We start from the raw sequence: 25692 nt of genomic DNA on the forward strand, positions 1-25692 counted from the left end.
AAGCTTCTGTGGGTCATGGACATTTTTGAGGTCCCTGTACAGAATCTGGTCTACGCTTTACGGGGGGTGCTTAGTCCCTGATGCCCATGATCCATGGACCCTCTAAATATTCATGAGAATCCAAATGAAGAGATTTTGATGGGGTTTTGATGGGCGCTATGCCAGGGGTGGGAATGAGGTCAGGGAAGAGGGTCATAAATTCAGTTGTCTTCAGGGACAAAGCAGGTAATGAAACGATAAAGGGGGCCCAGCACATGGCAATCAGTACCCTTGACACCTGGTTTCATGACTGGGAAGCAATCATGAGAGTTGGGGTCCTGGGGAATTGAAGCCCACTGCCTTAACGTTCGGGAATTTGGCTCAGGGTTGCCTGATAATTCTTTTAAAAAATTATTGGTGATGAATTCAAATGTAAAACACTGTAAAGGCAAGTACAATTCTTGTGAGGGTTAGATGTACCTGCTGCCTTTGAGAGGAAGCTCTGTTTAACTACAGTGAAAAGCCAGTTCCAATGAGCTAAAAGTAGTTGGAGCTAAGATTAATTTTTGAAATTGAATTTTTCTGGAGGTTACATACACAGTAATGGTAACAGGGCCAACGATGTGCTGTCTTGAGAGATGCCCTGGGGAGCCGCTTTAATGATCAGAAATGATCCCCTGGCACCTGGGCAAACCTCTGTGAGACCACAAATCTTGCCCGAAATAAAAGGGAAGCTCTGGTTCTCCTATCAGACACGAGCCAGTTGATGGGGGTCGGGTCTCTTTTATTTTCCCCTTCAGTGGTTCATCAGCACAATGCCAGGCACAAGAGCTTGGCTCACACTTGTCCAGTGCATAAATGGGGTGTCCTTAGCACATAAATTGTTCCATACGTGCGTATTTCTGCAGTGTTTCAGAGAACGTGAATGTCATTTGTTTGCCTGGCTAGTTGAGGTGGACCTTGGCCCTCTTATGTGTATTAGGAGCAGAACGGGGCATCTGCAGTACAGAGGTTTTAGCAATAGAAGGCGTGGATTTGCCCAGGCTTTGCCACTTACTAGCCTCAATCTCTCCACATGTAAAACGGGAATCACATAATTGCCCCTATCTCACAGGGGCTGTGAAGATTTGAGGAAGATCAAGGCGGTGGAGAGCCTCCGGAAAAGGGTCAAGAGTTGTACAGATGTTTGTGATTCTATTTTTTTTGAGCACCTAGTGGAACATTCGGCATGTCAGAAGCCGTTAAAACATCAGCGTAGTGAGTGATGATAGCTGATGTGTACTGAGCATGGAGCACGAGCAGGGCACTATTCTTTGAACTTCAAATGGGTGAGCCCATTAAATCTTCACAACACTCTGAGGCTATCGTGACTCCATGTTATCGATGAGGAAACTGAGGCCTGCAGGTCACTCAGGACGTGGCAGAGAAACAAACCCAGGCAGGCTGCGGCCGGGGCCCATGTGACTAATACTTTGCTTTACTGCAGATGTGCTTTTGGACAAAACCTTAATCCCAGACCTAGGAATGATCATAAAGTCAAGCTGGTGGAGGTGAATTGAATGGCATTTTCCCGCAGTGGGCTGCAGGGAGACAGGAAGCAGATGTCTCCACTGCCCTTTTGGTTTCTCACTCCTCACGTTTTCTCCCCATGGTAATGCCTGATTAGGGATGGACTTGGTGGATCTCTGATTCTGAAGTGACATCATCCACCTAAAACAGAAGGTCAAGGCCTGGACCTGTCTCCTTCCCTCTTTGCTCCTTCCCCATTCCCCTCCTTCATCCCACTTTCCACCTGCAGGCTTGTGTGAGCAAAATCCAAGCAGGTATCCCAGGTGTTTTGGGCGGCTCCCTGGTCCAATGCATTATGCAAATTTCTCGCCCTTGGCTTGTCAGCATCCGTCCCACTGAATAACTCTGACCTGGGCTGTTTCCGGCCCCCCACCCGCCGACGCATCAGCGTGCTGAGTCCTGGATGAATTTCATCGCACAAACCCTGCTAGATGACAACCCTCTCTTATTCCCCACGGCGGTTCCCCACGGTGATGGTGTGAAGGGGCTTTTCGTACATAGGCACGTATTTTTCCTTGAGAAGGTGTCTAGGATGGGATCCTTCCAAAGCGGAGGAACCCTGAGTAATCAAAGCCAGAAAGACAGGAGGGAACACAGTTTGCTCGCTGACATGATGAGCCTGAAGATGAGCACCGGCTGGGCTGCGGCTGGGGACAGCCGCCGATTAAATGCGTTTTCGTTTCAATCAAGGTGAGAGCGTCTGTAGTTAGCAGGAATCGCTCTCTGTAGTATACTTAGATTATAACTGGCCGACCTGTGCAATGGAGCCGCTGACCCATTTTAATGAAATGATTTTGCAATTAGATTCGATAGACTAATGTGTTCTTTCCAACACTTTTCCCCCTGCTGTTTTTGTTATTGCCCTGGTTTGTAATAATGAGGGGGTCGGAGTGTGGTATTTTATATGAGTGGGAGCCAGAAATGTTAATAACGGCGTACGTACAAAACTGAAAGAGTGCGTTCCCCGGTCGGAGCCAGCCTGAAATGCCACCTCCATCACTTCATATTTCATTACCCAAACTACTCAGGGTTTCTCGGAGCCATTTGTTATGCCTAATGCTCATAACTACCCAAAAGTATTTTTAACTTTTCCAGAGCTTTAAAAGTCAATTTCAATCTCAATGCATATTTGTCACTGCCAGAAATACTTAGTAGGAGAGGAGTAACTGAAATAGGCCGTTGCTTCTTGTCTTTAGGGGAGTTGAGACAGGAGAGTTCTCGGAGGATTTGAACAAGGGCCATAAAACTAGACGCCGGCTGAAATGGGTCTTGGGAGAGCTGATGTCACCTGGCATCTCCCCTGCTCCTGCCCCCGTAGCCCTTCTCCCCCTTGGTGGGCAGCTCAGAACGACGACACTTGGGACGTGAGCACAAGGAAACTTCAATAGACCAGGGGAGTGGAAATCCACAGCAACGCGGTTTTATTATGAACCCCTGCCCTGCCGCCACTTCCCAGGAGAGGATGTATGTAATGTTTGGATGGTCACGGGGCTGGGGCAGGTGGGGAGCCAAAGCTCCCATCCTTTGGATGGACTTGGCTGCAGAGGCCAGCGCTGGGCCCAGGGTGGCCGCTGTCACTAGCAGTCTGCATTATGCATCATCCTCTGGGCAACCAGTTTGTTTAATGGAAGTCACAGATGCACGGTTATCAGGGCACCAAGGACCTGCCAACGCATGTGTCCAGAGTTCTCCTCTTCTACCTCCAATACCCCTAAGGTGGCGGGGATGAAAGAAGGAGGAAAGGAGCAGAAAGAGGAACTGGGGGGAGTAGGAGGCCTGCTGGGGCACTTCAGCTTGAAAGGACAAGCAAAGGTTACAGGTCATGAATGGAATCAAGAGAACATTGTTATCCACTCGTCGGCAAAGGCCAGGGGACCAGACACCAGTTGGCTGGAAAACACCAATTGTTCACTAGGAGTTTGGAGATTGGTTGGGCAGACAGCTGTCCTAGTAAGTTCTCCCTGTCAGAGTTTAACATGAATGCGGCTATCTGCCTGGAAGTAGAGGGAAATGGCCATGGCCTGTAGCTGGTCACTGCCTGGTCACAGCCAGCTGCTGGAGGACCAGGGAGGCACCCGTGGAAGGGCACCCTGTGGACCCACTCCCGAAGGCCTGGCCCTGGCATGGTGGTGGCAGTGCCGAGGAACTCAGAACGCCCTCTCTGTTCAGAGGGAAAGGAAATTTCTCTAGGCCCGAGGACTTGTTCTGTACCAAATGGGTCTTGGTATATTCATGCTGGAGGGGAGGAGCCATGTAAACAGGGATGCTTGCTCTCTTTCTTGCTCAAGTCATTTTCTATTAACAGAAGGAAGTTGGAAAGGGAGTGTTAGTTTTTTCAACTCCCTATCAAGTCAAGTCAAGGTCTTTTTGATTTTATAACTCAAGGCCGTGGGGCTGTCCGCAGCTGGGAAAGCTGAGGATTACAGTTGTAAAGAGCAGCCATGCTGGAGTCCAATGACCCTGGGCAGGTTAGTTGGCCTCTCTGAGCCTCAATATTCTCATCCGCAAAATGGGACTTATAGGTCGGTTGTGAAAATTAAACAAGGTAATGATGTAAATAGTTCAGCACCCGGTCTATGGTAAGCACATGAGAAAAGAATTCAGAGAGGTAAATGGGACTCTCCATTACTCAGCAATGGCTGGGGCCCTGGCTCTGAGGGGTAACCTGAGAGAGAGAAGACAGTGAAAGTCACACATCGCCATGGAAGCCCAGAGCCCAGCTCCTGGCTCAAGCCAGGGTCCTCTCTCACATGGGACAGGACACACATTCCACGGCATGAACCAACAACACAATCTTCCGGTTACACTGGGCCTAGGATTTATCAAGAAATCAGCAGCATGGGAGGTGCCAAGATGCCCCTCTCTTTATTATCAGAGGCAGTGGGCTTCTGCACAGACCCCACATGGCACTGAACTAGCACCATTGAGGAGCCCAGCACTTCCGCCTCATGTTAACTGTGCTTGGAAGGTCAAGGAAACAGCTTGGACTTTAGCCTGCATGGGGACCAAAGTACTCGTGAGGAGAGGGGGTCAGTTCCAGAAGGAGCCTCAGGTTGCATCCAGTGTCTCAGACTCATGGCAGTTTCATCATTCTCATGCTCACATTAAGTCCTAATGCTTCCAATAAAGATGGTAGGTGGAGGGTGGGTACCAGAAGTATGAGCTTTGCGTTAACTGCCACGTGGGAAAAGGACCTCGGGCTGGGACTCTTCCGTGAAACAAAGGGCATACGCCTTGGGTATACGTGTTCTCTTCAAGAAGAAAAACAGTGGTGTCTGAGCTCAGACCTAGCTACTTTACCACTTGACTGGCATCCAGACAAGATTTGGGGGATGGCAACTCCATTTGGGATAGAGACGTGGATGCAGATCTCAGCTTGTCCCCCATATGCTTCCCCATCCCTATCTCAGCCCAGATCTGCTACCTGGAGGTGGAGATGCTCTGTGAATCCTTCGAGACTACCAACCCCCCACCCTTCGTGAGGCTGGACCGAGAGAGGCGGGTCTGGCGGGTGGTGGGCTGCGGTGCTCCAGAGCAGAGAAGAGGTGTCCAGCGGTGGCGGGCCATGCTGCAGGAGAGCGCGGTGCTTTCCGCGGTGCTTGACAGAACCATGTTCCGTTTCCATCGTTCCACCACATGGTTAGATCAAGCACAAAGGAAAGCCCCGCGGCGACTGGTCAGAGTCAAGGTCAGGAAGCAGCGTCAGAGAGAGGACAGGAGCGCTCAGAGGAAGCAGCGTGGAGAAGCGGAAGCCGGAGCAGGCCCCCACTGAGCGTGATTAGTACCGAGAGCGGGGTTCCACAGGAACACGTCCGGAGACAGGAGCCCTACCGCCCTTCACGCCCCGCCCCGGGGGAGACACACAGGAGGAAGGGAGAAGAACGGGTGGGAGGCCACTGGACATCCCTACTCAGGAGTATCAGGGCAGAACAGATCCTTCCCAAGGGGAATTATGACCACAAATGTCTGGGATTGTATCGCAGGCCTGAACTGAGCCTCTGAACCCCGCTCAATCACACCGTTAGATGTGCCAAGACGTGGAACTTAGCAGAAGCATCTTCTGCATTCTCTGCTGCCTAGGGCCCATCCCATAGCAGAGTGGTTCCATGACAGGCTGTTCCCCCGGCGCCTTCAGTAAAGAGACAGGCCACGGTTCCTAGTGGTCTAGCAAAGCTGCAATGCTCTTCTTTAGAAAAAGTCCCTCTGATGTCTCCTCAGTATCCTTCAAGGCCCCCAGAAACCCCTGCCTGACAGATGTTCATCACAGATCAATCAAGGTATAGTAGAGAAGGGGTGTGACATTGAGAGAAAATACATGTTCCTAGCAGGGAGAAAGTCGGGGAAGCCACGGGGCCCTGGGTTTGGGACTGAGAAACCCACAGTCACAATGATCATGACAAAGAGCCTCTTTCAAACTAAGAAAAGGAAAGAAAGTGGAAGATACCAGATTCTAGGGTCCTTCCTGACTTCCGCCATGACTATAAATCATGGAGTGGGCCGAGGAGACCAACAACCAGTTGTTCTTGATGCCATGGGCCCAGGGAGGGTGCCCAGCCTTTACACCCTTATCTGCAAAAGATCAGCGGCCGTTTTTATGAATTTCCACCCAAGCCGTGAAGAGGAGATGTGTGCATCTTGAAGAGACCAGAGTCAGGGCATCTTGAAGAGACCAGACTGGGACCCTCACTGCCCTGCCCTGCCCTCTGACAGGGTCACCGTCCCGCCACAGTGTGTTTTTAGGACGAGATGGCGGCAGCATATTGACATGTATAGGTTATCTGTGGTGACTGACTGGTGAGTCCAAGTCACTCCACAGCTCCGGATCTGGCTCCACCTCTTGCTAAGCCCTCCCATCTGAACGACTAGAGCTGGCCACTGTAATTTAGACTCAACTCTGCTTTGAGCCCCTCCAGACAGGCAGGGCTCTGCAAACACTCTGGTTTGGGGATTTCGTATTCAAGATTGATCAGGCCCTCGGCACCAGAGCAGGGAAAATCCATCCCTTTCGTGCCCCTGTCCCCAAGCTTTAAAATTCCCCTCCTTCTCTTTGGTTTCCTTCAACAGAAAGAAATGGAGGGGCCCAGGAGAAAGTTATCAAGAATCTTCTCAGCATATCAGAAGTCCTGGGTTACAGATCTTGTCCTGAAAATACCACTCTATAATCTTAGATAAGACTTCCTGCTGTGTGAGCCTCAGTTTCTTCCTCTCTAGCATGGACTGGGTAATCTCTGGGGGCTCTAAAGTTTTGTGATTCCCTGAGAGATGTCATACCCTTTGCCATGTTTGTACAGATGAGGACAGGGAGTACACCACTCTGTACTTTTCACCACCAGTTTCTTCTTGCCAACTGGATCTCCACACACAAAGTGGGGGAGGCATGACGGAAGGCAGACAGCATTTTCCAGCCGCCAAGTGCTCCCCCGAGGATGGGCTTGGGGTCTCAGGCAGCCAGATGGTGCCTTTCGAGGAGGCCTTAATCTGATGGTCAGATTACCCCAGCCGGCAGCATTCACCTCTAACCCGATCTTGCTGCCCAGGGCAGCGGATACAGCTGATATAGGCAGACACAGTGCAGCTGGGAAGCCAGATGCCCAGCCTAAGGAGGGGCTTTATGCGTTGCAAGAGCAGCCCTCAAATTGGCTCCTAATTACATCAGCTGTCTTTGCAATGGGAGTGCTTCTAGGGGAAAGTAAAACGCAGACTTATTATCTGTCAAATCCAGTACGTGTCACCTGCCCCTCCTTCTTTCTTCTTGAGCTTCCTGGAAACACAGAGCTTTAGAGCTATGGCTTCTGCATCCCTCAATGCTAAGCAGGTCTGGGCCCCAGTGCCTCTCAAAGCCAAGGCCTTTGGAGTGCACCAGTAGCTAGCTCTCTTGACCTCTCTTGTCTGTAGCTACATAAAATAAGAGTATATAGAATGTTATATGTTAGGATCATCACAGCTCTAACTTTCTCTACCTTTATAGGAATAATCTTTCTGGTTAGTATTGATGTATAAAAAATTTTTTAGACAGGGTCAATCCAAAAACCCTCTCCCTTTTCCCTATTTGTTTCTTTGTAAAATTTCCAATCATTCCTACCCCACATAGGAAAAGAAGCCAGGGTTCCTCCAGTGCAAAGATAGGTAGGTAGTGGCAGATCTAGAGCTAGAACTAAGCTCTACTGTTTCTAGGTCTACTGGCTGTTTTCCTCTTTCTCCTACTTAGTTCTGTCTGTACCCCATCCCCAAACCCAGCCTACAGTCATTCCGAGGCAATGGCTGATCCCTGGGCTGATTCCATCCCCGCCCTATGCCCCAGGGTCTTGGCATCAATCAGGATCTCGAGATCATGATGGGACCACCCCCCCACCAGCCCCCAGACTGAGGGATCGGGGTTGGCAGATGGCACCCTGCCCTCCTCGGCCTCTTATCACCCCTCTTCTTGGGCACAACTGCTGTTAGAGGTAATTAACTCAGCCCCAGCCAGACGTGGGTAGGAAGAGAGGAGGCAGAAGGAACAAGAGGTGTAAGTCATGAGGAAAGGGCCCGGGGACAAGACGATTGTGCCTCAGGGCACAGCTCTGGGCTGGGAGAGCGTTTTCCTCCCTGAGATGCGGCGGCCCCAAGAAGGAACTTAAGGAAAGAGTTCAGGACCTGAGGTTGGGGGCGGGGCCATGAGGCTGGGGAAGGAAGTCATCCAAGCAGCTGGGCCTCCTTCCCAAATGGTCCTTCTCTCCTACATGCTGCGTGGTGTTGAGGAGTGAGCCAGACCTGGGGTCCGAGCCTGCCTTTACCGTTTGCTTGCTGTGACCATGGGGTGCCCCCTCACCTCTGAGCCCTCAGCTCCCTCTGCTGCAGCAAGGGGACCTCTCCTGCTGATCTCACAGGACTATTGGAAACACCGAGTCAAACTAGAAGCCCTGAGCTGCTCATCAGCGGCAAGAAACTGCTCTTGTAACTGACATTGTTATTCTGGGGAAGACACATTGAGATCGATGTCTCAGACTGCCGCCAAGTCCCTGGGGTCCCTCCAAGCCCTCTCAAGGTATTTGCTTCTGTTGAAAAAAATAAAACAGCTCAGGCTGATCATTCTGGAGGCATGGACTGAAGAATTTGACTTTGAGGTCAAGAACAACGTGAAAGAAGTGGAGGTCTGCCTGCTGGTCTTCTCCCGGCGACTAGGGCCGACACTGGCCTTCTCCCCAGGAAAACCCACCGACACAAGATGCTCCGGGCAGGGACAGAAGAACAGTTCCTGCTGACACACAGATTGTGAGGGTTGGCTTCACCCCATCTCACCACATCATACTATCAGCGTCTCACCATTGGGAGCACAAAGCAGCTTGGTGATTTTTTTTCCAGTAGCAAACAACACAAATGATAGTCATTTTTAACTGCCTGTTCATCCAGCTCTTGGGTCAAGGAGAGCAACTTCTCTTTCCAAGATGAGCTGAGAATTCCCCTGCCATCCACCAGCCCCCTCCCTCCCCGTTTCATTTCTGGGTGCGGTAGGGAGGAAGGTTTCTGGAGAGAGCTTGGGAACTAGAGAGCAAGGCTTTGCTTTCTCTCTGAGCAACACTCTTTGCTGTTCTCTCCATTTTCAGAATGCACCCATCTGGGGTGGAGGAGAGAGCAAAAACGCCTGTGAACCCTAGAATACACTGTGGTCCAAGGGCTGTACCGAAGGTGGCCATAGAGGAGGAGAGGAGGGCCCCAAGCCTCCATGCTTCCTGCAGCCTGGCCGGGGGTATATTTATTTCTCTATCTGCCACTTGGGGAGCGTGATTTGGAAACTAACACAATACAAACTAAATAAATCGTGGCCTCTAAAAGATCGCATGTGTACAGGCTGCCTCATTCCCTCGTTTCCACCTAGCTCGGGAGATGTGCTGCTGCCTCGGTTCTGTCTCTCCCCAAATCACCCCCCTTCCTCCCCACAATGCTTTTATTGTGTGTGTGTGTTTTATTTTAAATCCATAAGCTAATTGGTTTTCTGCGGGGCTAACTGAATTTTCCCAATTTAATTTGCAAAGACGCTCCCCAGGAGCCATTACAGGGCGCGCTGTCCTCCAGATTGGATTACTGGCCTCTCCGGGGCTGCTGTACTCTGAGTCGGAAGGTGGGGCCCTGCCCCATAACCTGATTACCTGAGCAGCGGAACTTCTTGCTCTTGATCTGGCTGATGCGCTTGTTGGCCAGCCGGCGCGGGCTGCTGCAGCGGGCCCCGCTGGTCTCGATGGGGTTGTCCTGAAGGTAGTCGGCCAGCCACTTCAAGTGGCAGTCGCACACAAACGGGTTTTGGGCTAAGTGGCTGCGAGAGGGACGGGAGTTAGTCAGATGGGACCCCTGGTGCCACGTTCCGCCACCACCCTGCCTGGTGCTAGGCTCTGGCGCCAGGCTCCCTCCCTCATCGCCCCAGGAGGCCTCGGGGGAGGTGGGAGCTGCTCTCAGACGAGACCCGGAGAGGGGGGTCTGAGGTCTGCTGTCTGCAAAAGACAGTCACAGGTGCAGCTGGCATCCCGTCTGGGGAATCAGCCTTCCTTACTCTCCCCACCTGGGTCAGGACCCACCCCTGATCGTCTCCAGTCTCACCCACGCCAATCCTGAAGGGCAATGAAAGTTGCAGGCTTAGGGTTTATGCTGAGGGCAGACTGAATTTTATTTCTCCAAGCTCAGGAACAGCCGGTACATAAAGCAGCTGGCATGGTGTCGGGCACAGGGCGGGTGTTCCATTTATAGGAGCGGGTTTTGTTCTTACCATCCTCAGCATCACAAGGGCAACAGCACCACGGGCCTGGCTTCCCCCGGCTCAGTGAGAAAACTATCCAAAGCACCACACTCAGTGCTCAGCACGTGGTCGGGGTTCAGTGTGTAGCAGCTGCTCTTACCCTTTATTGGCTCCCGTCTCTGGCTACAGGGGCAGTAAGTGCCAGACGACTCAGAAGGGCTCCAGAAGCCCCCAGGCTCATGGTCAGGCCTGGGGCTGGAGCTAGGGTCTAAGCTTAGGGGTGGAGCCATCAGACACATGGGCTGAGATCCGTACTCAGGTGTCATCTATCTAATGGAACTATTTAGGAACGTCTGCAGGGCTTGGGAGTGAGGAACTGTTCCCTAACGAGGGTGGTGAAATACTCCCGTATTATTCTGGTACAGTGTGCCTGTACCAGAGGCTTGGTTTTGCGGGCGTTGGTGGGCAGGAATGGGTGATCAGCAGAGATGGAACCTGCTCAGAATACAGTGGCCACAGTGGTTACAAAAGCAGGTGAGCAGCTGCTCGGCCTGGATTCAAATCCTGCTTCTTACTAGTTGTGCAACCTTGAATAAGTTACTTAACTTATCTGTGCCTCTGGTTTCCTCGCATAGAAATGGGGGATCACAAAAGCACCTACCTCCTAGGGTTGTTGTGAGGCGTAACTGTTTGGATACAGGGAAATCACCCAGTGGGGTGCCAAGCATTGTGTGAGTGCTTAGTACAGGCGAGCTAGCGCTATTATGATTTTTTAAAAAATTGTTTTTTCTTGGGCAAGCCATGCAGCATGTGGAAATGGTAGTTCCCTGACCAGGGATCAAACCCACGTCCCCTGCATTGAAAGCGCAGATTCTTAACCACTGCACTGCCAGGGAAATCCCAAGCTAGTGCTATTATTAATATTCCGTTCTCGCTGCAGGCTCCAGGACTCCTCCTGGACGTGCTCACTCTGCCTTCATTTTGAATGTTCTCTGAGACTACGTGTTTGGGGTTGCTGGCTGCCTGGGCACACGCTGGCACTCGAGGTGGCATACTCACAGCGTCTGGATGGCCTGCAGAGGGGCAAAGAGCCCCTTGCTGATGGTCTGAAGCTTGTTGTCGTATAAGGAGAGCAGGTTGAGGCTCTGCAGGTCCTGAAACGTGTTCACCCGCAGGCAGTTGATCTTGTTGGCATTGAGGAGCCTGCAGGCAGGAGAGAGAGGCTGGTGACTCACTAATCCTTGTGATGACCTGTGGAGCAAGGGCCACGCCTGCAGGCTTCCCAGTGCTCTCCTTACAGCAGGGGCTCCCGCCCTCAGCAGAGAAAGAGAGGGACTTGCATGCCTGTGGCCACCGAACCCCCGAACACGTCCGGGCACTCATGCACCCGGTCACCACGGACGCTGTGTGGCACACCGATCACTTGGAGACTTCCCCTGCACCCATGCTCTCAGAGGGAGACCCGAAATGGCACCCTGTGTGCTCCACTTTCTGCTTTAGCATGCAGAGCTTCCAGGACTCAAAAAAAAAAAAAAATCATTTGGCACAATTATTTTGATGCTTTAGCTGATTGACTAAGGGTAATTTTGATTCAGAAAATTCCTTAGAGTTCTTTTGGATCACTGATCCCATTGGAAATCTGATGAAAGTTATAGGTCATCGTCCCAGAAAAAATACAGCCGTGGGTAGGCATGTGTGCACAGACATACACATCCTTTCTCTCTCTCTCACACACACAGAAACACAAACACACACATGGATGGAGTCCTGTGTGATTCCGCAAATAACGCATGTTCTGAACACGCTGTTTACCCCTTTCATAAGGTGATTCCTTCTCCTCCTCTGTATCTGAGGCCAAATGTCAGCTCCTCAGAGAGGCCTGCCCTGACCCCCTCATCTCCAGTGCGACCCCTACTATTGTCTCTCATAGCCCCCTATTTATTTCCTTTGTAGCACTTCTCTCAATTTGTGGTTAGAGGATAGTTGTTTGTTTTCTTGTTTATCATTTGCCTCCCACCCAAGACAGTAAGTTCTATGATGGCACAAATGACATTATTTTATTCCTCCCTTTATTCCTAGTGCTTAGCACAAGCATTTATTAAGAAATACACTCAACTCCATATGCAAATCCAGGGGGTCACTCTCCTCTAAGGTGACACCTATCCCCCAGGGTCAGACTTCCTATCCATGAGGGACCCCGTTCTGCCATGGTTTTAGTTCTTCAGACCCGCCCCGGCCAACCAAAACCAAAAAAAAAAAAAAAAAAAAAAAAAAAAGAAGCATAAAAGGAAGCTGCCTTTCTGGTGAAACGCTGGTCCATCCTAGGTGATGCCATTAGGGTTGTAGAAGTGTTTTCCAGAATGGGGCTGGCAAGGCAAGCACTTTGGGTCCTACAAATGTCCTTTATGATCCTAGACTGACTAGCTGTGCCCTTGAACCTCGTGTGAAATCATTGCTCACCCACTCTTGAATGAAAGTGAGGGGGTTACTAAGCTAACCAGCAAAAAGCTGGAATTTTAAAAATTTCTCTTTTCAATGCTGGCTCAGAGCTTCCCTCATGGGGAGGGACCCATGGGATGCACCATGGCTGGCTTGCCTCTGGAGGCTCTTGATGCCAGGGTCCAGGGCACTGGAGCTGGTAACGGAGGGGCTGCCATGGGAGCTCAATCATCCACGCCCCCACTCCCTTGCTGCAGGCCCGTCCTGTGAGGCAGGCAGCTGTGGCGGTGACAAGAGGAAGAAGAACTGACGTTTAATCTGGCTAATAACGGGCAGGGTCCCAAGGGTTCACACAGATGTCCTCCTGCCTCCCAGTGGCAAAAAAAGCTCACGTTGCTAGAATACTTTTCATGTTTTCCAGCGTGCTTTCCTGACATCCTTTTATTCTCACAGTAACCTGGGCAGATGGGCAGAGCCAGCCTTGCACGTTACAGTTGAGGAAACTGAGGCTGAGAGTTTGGTGGGCTTGTTCAAGGTCACACGTTTCCAAGGTGCATGCTGGATGCAGTTGTGGTACTCTAGGTCTCTGGAGGGTTTAGTTTCTTCTTTATGAATGCCTTATCTACCCCACCCATCTGTCTATCCCCTTTGTAGCAATCTCTCCCAAGAATTTACTGTGCTTTGTATATTAAATTTTAGTCAAAATCACTCTATTTGGGGGGTATTCCAAGGAGGATGCTATGGGGCAGAGAAACAGGGAGAAGAGGGAGAGGATCCAACAGGGCTAAGTCCCCACGGGTCAGGAATGAACCCTTCACACACACACATTGTTTGGTTCTCTTGTTTAAAAAGAAAAATAAAGTATGCGGTAGATGATATGTACCAAAGCTTGATGTTCAGGGCCTTCTGAGGGCATCATCTTGCTAGGAAATACCGAATTATCAGCAAAGAGACCAGGTCAGAAATGCCAATCTCGTGACCTGAGGATAGAATCCTCCCTGCAGCATATTGCAACATCCACATGCAACTCTGTTCATTCAGCCCTCCCAGCGTGTTAAAAACTGGGACAAAACTATAATGAGGTATCACCTCACATCAGTCAGAATGGCCATCATTAAAAAGTCTACAAATAACAAACGCTAGAGAGGGTGTGGAGAAAAGGGAGCCCTCCTACACTGTTGGTGGGAACGTAGACTGGTGCAGCCACTATGGAGAACAGTATGGAGGTTCCTTAAAAAACTAAAAAAAGAGCTACCAGGGCTTCCCTGGTGGCGCAGTGGTTGAGAATCTGCCTGCCAATGCAGGGGACACGGGTTCGAGCCCTGGTCTGGGAGGATCCCACATGCCGCGGAGCAACTGGGCCTGTGAGCCACACCTACTGACCCTGCGCGTCTGGAGCCTGTGCTCCGCAACAAGAGAGGCCGTGACAGTGAGAGGCCCGCACACCCCGATGAAGAGTGGCCCCCATTTGTCGCAACTAGAGAAAGCCCTCGCACAGAAACGAAGACCCAACACAGCCATAAATAAATAAATTAATTAAAAAAAAGACCTACCATATGATTCACTCCTGGTCATATATCTGGAGAAAACGCTAATCCGAAAAGATACATGCACCCCAATATTCATAGCAGCACTATTTACAACAGCTAAGACATGGAAGCAACCTAAGTATCCATCGACAGATGAATGGATAAAGAAGATGTGGTATGTTTATATATATATATATATATATACACATATATATATACACACACACACACACATATATATACACATATATATATAAAATGTAATATTACTTAGCTATAAAAAGCTGAGTAATATATATATATAAAATGTATATATATATAAAATGTAATATTATATATATAAAAAAGTATATATTTATATAAAAATATATATAAAATGTATATATATATAAAATGTAATATTACTCAGCTATAAATATATATATATAATATATATAAAATGTATAAAAAGCTATAAAAAGAATGAAATAATGCCATTTGCAGCAATATGGATGGACCTAGAGATTATCATACCAAGTGAAGTAAGTCAGACAGACAAAGATAAACATATGGTATCACTTACATGTGGAGTCTAAAATATGATACAAATGAACTTATTTACAAGACAGAAACAGACTCACAGACATAGAAAACAAACTATGGTTACCAAAGGGGAAAGGGGAAAGGAGTTTGGGGTTAGCAGATACAAACTACTATACATAATGGAAAAGAATTGAAAAAGAATATACATACATATATATGTATAACTGAATCACTTTGCTGTACATCAGAAGCTAATACAACATTGTAAATCAACTATACTTCAATAAAAAAATTGGGACATCTCTCTCTCTCATTCACACACATCAGATTTCTATTTTCTCTTGAAAAAAGTCAGAAGCTCTAGTAACACTGGGCCCACTGGAGTCAGCCATGGGGTTGCTGCTCCCTTTAGATAAGACATATGCTCTGTTTGCCACAGTCCTCACTATTCCCTATTGTGTGCCCTTCACAAGTCTATTCTACTGACCTTGCCTGAGTAGGCATTTAGATTTGAGACCCTAGTGTAGATTCATGAGTCCAATTGCTGTACTTGGTTCTGGGGAACGCCAGACACTGGATAAGGCGGATGGCTATGGGGAGAGAGGAGTGCAACTCTGATCTGCCTTGAAAGGTTATCTAAACTGCAGGCCACTCTGGCAACCCTCCTCACCCATCAGAACTATCGAGGCTTCTTTTTCTGCCCACTTTCTTGTTCCCTATTGCTCCTAGGTCTCTCAGCATGAGATGTTATCGCAAAGATGTAAGGCATCAAAACAACCCAGGCTGGCACAATTTTCAGTGCATAAGCAGGAGCAAAAGGAAACACAAAAGGGCAGAGTCTCCCCATCACTTATTCTCTCCCAGGATGCTTGGCTCCCTAAGGCAAGATGCATCGGTGCAGGGAGAGATAAAATTAAGCTGCTTATCCAGATTTAGATGCCGAGGACAGCCTCACTGATCCCCAGCACAGGCGACATCTAACAGCCTGTCGTTCTGTCCTCTATCCTTTGGGAGGAAGGTTGGCAGCTACTCAGCTGGGTCTGGCTTCCATGAAAGGATCTCTGAGCTCTCTGGTACATGGACAAGAGTTGCAGGGGAATTAAACAAACAAACAACATCCTAATCATTTGTAGAGACGTGGATGGACCTAGAGAGTGTCATACAGAGTGAAGTTAAGTCAGAAAGAGAAAAGCAAATATTGTATAATAACGCATACATGTGGAATCTAGAAAAATGGTATAGATGATCTTATTTGCAAAGCAGAAATAGAGACACAGAGGTAGAGAACAAATGTATGGATACCAAGGGGGAAAGGGGTGGGGTGGGAGGAATTGGGAGACTGGGACTGACACATATACATTATTGTTACTATGTATAAAATAGACAACTGATAGGAACATACTGTATAGCACAGGGAACTCCACCTAATGCACTGTGGTGACCTAAATGGGAGGGAAGTCCAAAAGGGAGGGGCTATCTGTATGTGTATGGCTGATTTATTTTGTTGTGCAGTGGAGGCTAACACAACATTGTAAAGCAACCATAGTCCAATAAAAATTAATTTTAAAAAACGCCCTAAAAAAATAAAAATAAAGAAAAACCACCCTATGATGGAGCAAACAGAGAGTAAACAACTATTTGAAATGGGGTTCAGCAATTCTGTAAGAAGTTCTGAACATAGGCCTTCTCCCTCTTTCACTGGAGGGATGGATTCTGCCTCTTTCTCCATCAAGGCTGCTTGATCTGTCCCAGTTCATTCCCCTTTGAGGAACAGTGGTGTAACTGCTGTGTGAATTATTAATAATGCAGCATCATCTCCAGGGACCACAGCTCTGTGTGCAGCCCTGTGCCAAAGGTTTTCCAAAGCACTTTCCATGTAGTATTTTCTTTCACCCTCACGGCAGCACTATGCTTGTCCTCATTTTGCTGATGAGGAAACTGAGGGTCAGAGTGGTGATGGATTTAACCAAGGTTGCCCAGTGAACTTCCAGCCTGTCCGACTCCAAAGTTCCTCTCTCATCCACCATGTAAAATCCATCCTCTCATTCCTGTGCCTGGTGGAAGGTGTTGCCTGTTTCTGGGGAGTGGTTGTCTTTGCTAGCTTCGGAATGCACCTGGGCACACTTCAGGTGGACGTCTAGTTGGGTCCGGAAGACTGCTTGCCTCTTCGTTGTGTAGAGGCATCAGGAGTCCTGCTGACTCTTAGGGAGAACCCAGCACCAAGCTGCTGCGATGGGATTGCTCTTTGAAATGCTCACTAAACTGCCACTGGCACAATGGCAGGCTCTTCACTGAGGGGCCTGCACCTGTGCAAAGCAGGGTCTCAACCTTCACGCATCATTGACTAAATGCCGATTTAGGAGCTGGTATGCTTGGCTCTGTACTCCCCTCACCCTGAATTCTCACTCAAGGCAGACCGGGGACGGCGATGAAGCAGAGACAAGAGCATCCCTTATGCAAGATGGGATGCTCCAGCTCGCCTCATTCGAGAGGCTGCCTGGTACTCAAACTCCAAATTCTGATGCCCCCAACTAGATCTCAGCTTGATCCATTATTGGATCCAGTGAGGGGTGAGGGGTTGGAGATGTACTGTGTTCATCAGTATTTCCCCAGAAGCAGATCCAACCATCTTGCGGGGCCACCCGTTCCCAGACTCACCTCCCAAAGGAAACGTGGAGGTCATATAAACAAAAAAGAGATGGTGGTTGGCCGGGGGTGGGGCTGAGATGATCAGGCCAGGTTGAACAGCTGGGACCACATGACCTAACAGGTAATAAAGCACTATGTGTGGCCAGGCACTTGCTCAGCTCCTTACAAATATTAACTTATGGAATCTCCATCTGACAGATGATGAGACCCCTGGGACTCAAAAAGCTTGAGTGCTTTTGACCAAAGTTGCACAACTAGTAAGTGGTAGGTTGAGATCTGGATCCATGCTATCTTAGTTCAAAAGCCTTTGCTCCCCCTCCCATGCCTGTGAAGGGACTGTGGGAAGCGCCCGAAGCTTGTGGAAGGAGGTAGAAGGAGGTTTCTGTAGCCACTCCCATTAACTCAGTGATGATTCTACAATAAGACGAAAGCAAAGAGCCGCGCTCCCGTCAGAGGAAATTACGGAGAGTGCGAGTACACAGACATCACCTTCTAAACTTACATCTAAGTGTTAGCTCTACGAGGCACTCTTCCCGCCCTCCCCTTCACCGAGCCCTTTCAGCTTCCACATATGTTCCATGTCAAGAGGTATTAGCACTCAGCCCATTGACTAATCAACCTAACGATGCGGCGGAGAGATAATCCTTTCCAGGAGCTGTTGCCTTCAGAAAAAAGCAAGGCAGGAAACAGAAGCCACTGGGAGCCTCAGAGCTGGAGCGTGGGGCGGGGGGAGGGGGAACGAACAGCATGAGTCCTCAGTCTGGGCTAAGGAGGGCTCTTCTGATTCCAGTCCCGCTGGGGGACCGGGCCTGGCCCGGCCAGAGAAGTCCCAGGTGCTCTCATCGCGCGTAGCAGCTTGCAGCCTCATTCACTCAGGGTGCAGGTAATAGGGGGAGATGGGCCACAGGAGGGAAGTGAGGTCCACCCTCACCTGTGAAAAGGACCCCCGCACCCAGTCACCCTAAAGAGGCCACATGGTGGGGGTGCACTTTGTAGCAGCTGTTCTTACTCTTTAGTGGCTCCCGTCTCTGGCTACAGGGGCAGAGGACCACTGAGGCCCCATTTTTAGCTACTGCCCTTGCCCACATCTCCTCCTCCAAGAAGATTCCCCTGAGCTCACAGCCTTGGCCGCAAGGTTTGGAAAACACAAACATCTGGAATCAGGCTTAATGATAAATTGCATCAAAATCACCTAGGTAACGCCAGTGGTTCACATATTGATTCAGTGGCCCCGAGCTCTCATTTGGGTGATATTTATATTCTCCACATCTGCCCACGGGTCTGCGGAAGACAGCGGTTTAAGGCTACTCCTCCTACTTATACCGTGTTTGTCTGCAAACACCAAAAGCATATTCCAAACCTGGAGTGTACAAGGTCTTCTCAGAAAACGTGTCAAGAAAGAGCGCAGCAGTCCCTTCCTGGAGAATAAGTGAAGCCCTTCCGGGAAAGACCACGGGATAGGAAGATGGGCCCAGGCTCCCGCCAGGCGGGGAATTCATGGAGCCTCCTTTTCTTACAGTGACACTGGCAGGTGGCGGGGGGGGGTGGGGGTGGGGTCAGTTTCTGTTTCGTAAACACTCAGATGCATCCATAGGAGGGGAAAGATGTACCAACAACCCCATGGCATAACCCTTTCTCTGGCTCCGCCTGTAGGGGAATGATTTTTCAGGAATGGGTTACAAAGGCTCTCTGTTATCAAAAAAAGTTCTCTGTGTATCCCTGCAAGTATTTCCCACTATTAAGCACTGGCATTAACTATTAGTGAGGATGCCAATTAGGGGAGCCATTCTGGACCCCTGATTAAGCTCCAGGATTTAGATTTAACCCCTCTCATTATTGTGTCTTTCTCTTTTAGAAAAATTTCTTTAGAATTAACCCTCTGCCACCCTGAGAATCTTTATCTACTCATTGTAATAAGGACCACTCTCTTGCCTTAGAACAAACATGCTATTATCTTTCCCATATGAAATACGGGGGATGTATTTTGACCTTTGGCAATCTCCTGAGGCTGGACATGGGGAAGAACCTGGTGACATCTGGTGTCACGAGGTCAAGGACTTCTGACCCCGCCCAGAATCTTCTCTGAGCCTGTGAATGGGTGCTCTGGGCCACGCCATGCTAAACACTCACACAAAGAAACAAGAGGAACCCTCCAAGTCCCTGGGGGCAAGGATGACGCTTTCTTCTCTCCTGATAATGACTGCACTGCTGGTCTTGGGCTGTGGGTTGTCATGGTGACTCAAACTGAAGTGCAGCAACGGGGCGGCCTGTCTGAAAAATAGGACCTCCTTTGACTCCACAGATTTAGGAGGGCACGAGGAAGAGTGTGCAAGCAACGGGGACCTCCTAAGGTAATCAGAGGGAAGCTGAGCTTCTGAGAGACCGGATGAAGGAGACATCACCTGCTCTCAGGAGATCAAGGGCCTCACCTAGGGTGACCTGGCTTGCCCCTTCCCTCCCCAACAGCTACTAGGGTGGAACTTGCCTATCTGACTGCTACCTGCTTACTAATCAGTCCTTTAAGTGGGATAAACCATTCACTCAATGACCAAAGCATGGAATGATTCCAGAATTTAAGTCCCCCCAAGAGCTTTCCTTAGGAAGCTCCAGGTACACAAGAGAGGGAAGAATTCCTCCCTCAAAAATGCATCACAAAGGAAGTCTGCTTCTACTGCTGGGGAGAATTCTCATCATCTCACCTCAACCCAGTCTTTAAGAACAAGCAGCTTCCTGATTGCCCTCTTACAGGGCTCAGCTCGAACTTTAGTGGGGTGAGGACAGTCAACCAGAGGAAGTTCCATGGGAGACAGAGGGTCTGTGATTTAGACTGAGGCTTAACAAGAGGAGCTGATAAAGCATCAGTTCCATAGTACTCCCTCCTTGGCTTGAGCCAGTGAGGAAGTCTTGTCTCGTGTATCACAAAACTAGCTCTGCAGATTGGCCCATGACTGGGTCAGAAGCAGATATCTCTGGTGTGGACTCCAGATTCAGACTGCTTGCGTTCCAACGCTCCATCGCTTACATGCTGAGAGACAATGGCCAAGTTACTTAACCCGTCAGTTACTCAGTGTCTACGTCTATAAAATGGGCCTCTGAACAATGCCTTTCTCTTAGCATGGTTGTAAAGGTTAGATGAGATGATGTACGTGAAATTGCTTAGCACAGGTTCTGGAACATATTAAGTATTCAATAAATGGTAGCTGTTATCAGCAGCAGCAGTAGTTGTACTCGCAAAACAGCTGGTGAGGGCTTCCCTGGTGGCGCAGTGGTTGAGAATCTGCCTGCCAATGCAGGGGACACGGGTTCCAGCCCTGGTCTGGGAAGATCCCACATGCCACGGAGCAACTGGGCCCGTGAGCCACAATTACTGAGCCTGTGCGTCTGGAGCCTGTGCTCCACAACAAGAGAGGCCGCGATGGTGAGAGGCCCGCGCACCGCGATGAAGAGTGGTCCCCACTTGCCGCAACTAGAGAAAGCCCTCGCACAGTTCTGGTGAGGAAGGGCATGGATGGAGCCTGGGAGAAGAGGACAGGTCACTTCTCGGGTGATCAGAGTCGGGCGCGCATGCCCAGTGGCATGTCCGGTCCTAACCTTGGATTCTGAGATGTCTCTATGTGGGAAATTTCAGTTCTCTGCAGTTTAGGAGGGAGTCTCTAAACATACTTCTTGCCCTACTGGGCACCTGACTCGTGTCCCAGTAGCCTGTTTTAAGGAAGGAAACAGACAGACTCCCTTGCATCCCCTGAAGATCATAAGGGTTGTTACTAATAACAAATGTGTGTTTATACAGTGGAAGTCTGCGGGAACTGAACCTGTTTAGGATTAATTACAGGGAGACATACTAGCTATTTTCAAACACTTGAAGAATATGAGAATAGCCTTTTCCGAGTTTCCCAGAAGCCATTACTGAGGTTTAGTATAAGAAAGAGCTTCCTAACCTTCTAACTACACTGAGACAACTTATCACAGAAACTTATCGGCAAAAGAGTAGTAGGATTTGTCCCAGGGTGCGTGGGACGGGTTTCCATACCAGCTGGGTGAGAGGCTGTCCTGGAAGCCCTGAAGATTTTGGAAGTCCAACTAAAGGAGATGACTCTTGAGAGGCTGACACCAAGAGGATAGGGGTTTGGGGGTCCTTCCCAGGACTGCTGAAGCTTGTCCATGGAGACCCATTTGCTGCAGCCTCTGAGAAACTCTGAAGACTGAGACATCCTCCTATCAGCATTGGCCATCTGCCCAAATAAACAGGGCAAGAGAATGACCCAGGAGGGCTGGGTACAGAAGAGGCTGGGCAAGTGTGGTGGAATAGCTGAAAAGTTTAGAGAAACAGGGAAAGGGGAGATGGGCAGGCAGGACAACCAACTACAATGCACCTGCTTTACTCCTGGTAGCGTCATGACAAGTGCCAGAAAGGAAACATCCAAGATCATTTTGGGTGGCAGAGACTGTTTGGCTTTGTGATGCACCCATAACTTGAGAGATGGAGAGAGAAGAAAAAAACACAAACCTCTTGCAAAAAGTCTTCGAGTCAAAGGACAGGAAATTTCCCAGACTAGCAGGGTATTCTAATCAGAGCCTTCTTATCGGAGTGTCTCCAGTCTAACAAGGAGAAATCCAATCTACCGCGGGCTGAACGCTAAATTAGATCTAATCAGGACCTGCTTTCTAACTGCTCAACAGCAGGTCAAAGCCCAATGACGGCTACAGTTGCTGGTTCTTTCTGGAAAGTGAGGTGGCCTGAGTTGTGTCAACTCTCGGTCTCGAGAGAAGGGGGGGATGCTTTGTCTTTACTCCCAGCTACTCAACTCCCTCTACTCAAAATGGTGATACTCAACCAGAGTTGCCTTCCCGGTCCATGCAAAGTACTGTTAGCTCTAGTCATCTCACGACTGCTGTCAGCTTGCAGCTGGGATACATTTCCTTTTTTAAAAAACATGCATTTATGGAATCTTTGCTACATGCCCTGCACTGTGCTAGACACTTTGATGCATGCTACGTTTCTCCTTAATGCATGCAAGGGCATAGAGCTTTCTGCAATCAAAACACAGACTGTAAAAGGATATTCACTCCAGCCCAGTGAAACACACCACCTCCAAATCTAACTCTAGGCCATGCTATTGTTACTCTTCTTGGAAGGGATTAATAGCTACAGTTAACTGGCCTTATAGTGGCAGCTATAACTTACAGTTTCTTTGCTACAAGCAAATACCATCTGTGAACCCCCCAGCTCCCTGCAGAGCCCTGGCATGTCATTCAAACAAAGAGTCACAAAGGCCCACCAAGGGCTGCAACCTTTGAACACTAGTAGGTAGGTACACAGAGACACAGAGAGTGAGATAGACACGGAGACAGAGGTGTGAAGGGCTGGATGGGTGGGATGCAGAGAAAAAGAACAGAATTTTCTTTCTCTTGCTTTCGGCTTCATTGAAACAAACCTGACTATTGCTGTGATGGATGTGCTGCCTGGAAACTAGCTGGGCATCTCATCTGGACATGATTCACATTCGTATATTGTCTTAGGAGACTCTGTCCAGGGCTGAGTCTTACAGGACGTGGGAAGGGTAGGGAGTAAAGATGTGAGAAGAAAAGGCTAAAGGAAAAGTCTCACTTCCTTTTTCTTTGGATGCCACCATGTGAGATGCGTTGCCAACCTTCCTCTTTTCACCATTGCTCCTGGCCGCCCACCCATCCGGAGCCATAACTTGACTACATTGTGTGCAAGCTCATAATGGAGCTTCACGTAACTGCCCACGGGAGCAGGGAGGCCCCAGGCCCCTTCCTTCCTGCCTGTGACTTGGAGGTGATTTTACAATGGCACATATACAAATGTGCCATGCACACACACACACACACGCACACACATTCATCTGTACTCAGATGTATGCCTCTGGGAACATACATCTTGTGCTATTCAGAGGTCTGGGAGGCTTCTGAGCCACAGGACCCCATAAGCTCTACTCCAGCTTCCACACCTATTTTGCTGTGTGACTGAGGGCAAGTCATTTACTGCTCTGAAACTTGGTATCTTCCATTGCTCACAGGATACTCAAGATCAGTTCCTAATACCAATAGGAATCGTGATGGTCCCTGAGCAGACATGGACATGCATACGCGCGCATGCACACACACACACACACACAAACACACTCCCCACACCCATAGTACATGCGTGTAGATACTATGGCTACCTGATCGCAAACCAGAGATAATTCTCCCCCAATCATAAAGTCTTAAAATACAGGATGAGCTAAATTCCTTTCCTGGCCTCTCCACATCAGAGTTCATTTATCTTCTTCAAACATTTAAGCTCAAATGACCACAATGAAATAAATGCAAATAAATTATCCCAGAGCTTAAAATTTGAGGCAACAAATCTTCCTTTAAATTAAATAAACGCTTCCCAGCTCAGCCATATCTTACCCAGATAGAGTCACGCCGGTGACTGATCACGCTCTTCTCTAATTATTTCACTGCCCCACCCCTACCCTTCTTCAAGGTCTCACGTCTACCGGCAGCTCTGTTTCAGCTTTCATATTGGAATACGGTGTATGAATATTTTAGTTCCCTAAGTTCCGAGCACACCCCTGCCCGATGCTTCCCTTTGTAGGATTCATCTCTGGCTTAATTTCTAGCCCCCCAAGCCTGAGGTTAGTGATTCATACCTGGGCCAGGCTCCCGAGCTGTATCATCTAGCTCGTTTACATTGACCTTAGCCTTCCTCTGCCAACTCCCTGTCTCTCCTTCCACCGAGAAGAGGTGATGGAGGTACGGGGTGGACAGCTCAAAAAAAAATTTTTTTTTTCCTTTTAATGGGCATAAAGTCAAAAGAAGAACTCTACAGAGCATGGCTCAAAGTTTGCAGGAAAGAGCCTGCAAATAGTTCCAGAGACACGATTAGTGACAAAGTTCCTACTCACAGCAGCTGTAGGGACACCAGCCCGTCAAACAATCCCTTGGCAATCTCGGTGATCTTGTTCCCATAGAGCACCCTGGAAAAGAGCAGAGAGGACAGTGGTCACTGCGGATGAGAGGCCACTGGAACTCCTTCAAGTAGGAGGTCGCCAGCTCGGCCCACTCTGAGGGGCATCTCAGAGCACCGGCTTCCCCAGCCTGCCTCACCTTCTCCTCACCAGTGAGACAGTGGGCTAGTGCCACTGGGGGCTGGAGGGGCAGGCTGTCCGGGAGGCGAGGAGAAATGGGCTCCATCATGTTCTACTCCTGGGCAGCCCAACTCAATAAATCATCCACAATAGGAAGACGCAATCCCTTTGTGGTATCTCCCAGAGCCGCTAATATGACTCACACCCCAGCAATAAATAAGACGTGTGGGAAGCTGGCCAGCCCTGTGTTTTCTTGTCTTCAATGGGTATTGATCAGGCTGAGCCCAGCCTATAGAACGTTTCCTTTTAATATCCTGTTGCATCCTAAGAATTCCTGAGCTGAGTCCTTTAATCATCCATCTAGACAGGGCTTTGGGTATCTGGGGTCCTATCTAGATGGCTCAGGGACTGCTGAGTCAAGGACTGGCTCTTAGGAAAAACTAGGGAGCAAGGAGTTGTTATCGCGGTACCAGCAGCTTCTACATTACAGCCTTTTTTTCCTATCCTCTGAGCTCCAGGAGCCAAGGAACTCAGAATTCTTTTACCCTTCTCTCTTCCACCCTACAGTGTCCCTCACACTGGGTGCCCTATTCAAGGGCTGGTCTCTGGTGACCTGTGAGGCTTGGGGAAGAAGTGTACTGGGTCTGCCTCCCCCGAAGACACTGCTGGCCTCTCTCTGCTCTCATCCATGGCACAGACCTTGCTGTCTCTTGGGTCCAGGCTCCTCCGAGATGGGGGGAACTTAGCTAAGAAGAATTTTTTAAAAAAATTCCCTCTCGAGCCCTGGAGTGCCTTGAATGAAGGCAGGATTCGGTCCCCACTAGATTGCAAATCCAGGCTGTGATGTGTCATTGACGAGGCCAAATATGAGGATGAGGAAATGGTCAATGGGAGCGATAAACCCAACTCCCCATTCTCCAGACGCCACCAGGAGTGAAGAGTGAGCGTCCCGCTCAGCCTGCGGGTGTGTTTCATGAATGTTTCAACAAATTAATGGCTAAATAAAAGTCAGCACGATGGCTCAGGCTCGCATTTGTAATTCATACTATTAATGTCCCACTGCTCAGTGTGCCAAATGCAGTCGTGTCACTGTCTGTTCGCTGATGTCAGAACCTCCAGTGTAGCAGAAGCCGGAGGGACAACGGGGCTGGGGTGGGGAGGGGTTTCTCAAATCATGTGTCTGTATGGGGCGTCG

The 25692-nt window shown here is 49.3% G+C and overlaps 1 protein-coding gene across 2 annotated transcripts in view; it reads right to left on the reverse strand.

The window, feature by feature from the left end:
- SLIT3 (slit guidance ligand 3) overlaps positions 1-25692 on the reverse strand; it is a 618579-nt gene that overhangs the window by 94993 nt on the left and 497894 nt on the right. For both annotated transcript variants that reach the window (XM_059917657.1, XM_059917656.1), the window contains 3 exons: positions 24315-24386; positions 11318-11461; positions 9678-9841 (listed from right to left, as the gene is read on the reverse strand). In XM_059917657.1, the coding sequence (XP_059773640.1) occupies positions 9678-9841; positions 11318-11461; positions 24315-24386 (380 nt within the window). The remainder of the gene's footprint in view (positions 1-9677; positions 9842-11317; positions 11462-24314; positions 24387-25692) is intronic.

Source organism: Balaenoptera ricei, chromosome 3, assembly GCF_028023285.1.
Source record: "Balaenoptera ricei isolate mBalRic1 chromosome 3, mBalRic1.hap2, whole genome shotgun sequence".
In the NCBI taxonomy this organism is placed as follows: domain Eukaryota; kingdom Metazoa; phylum Chordata; class Mammalia; order Artiodactyla; family Balaenopteridae; genus Balaenoptera; species Balaenoptera ricei.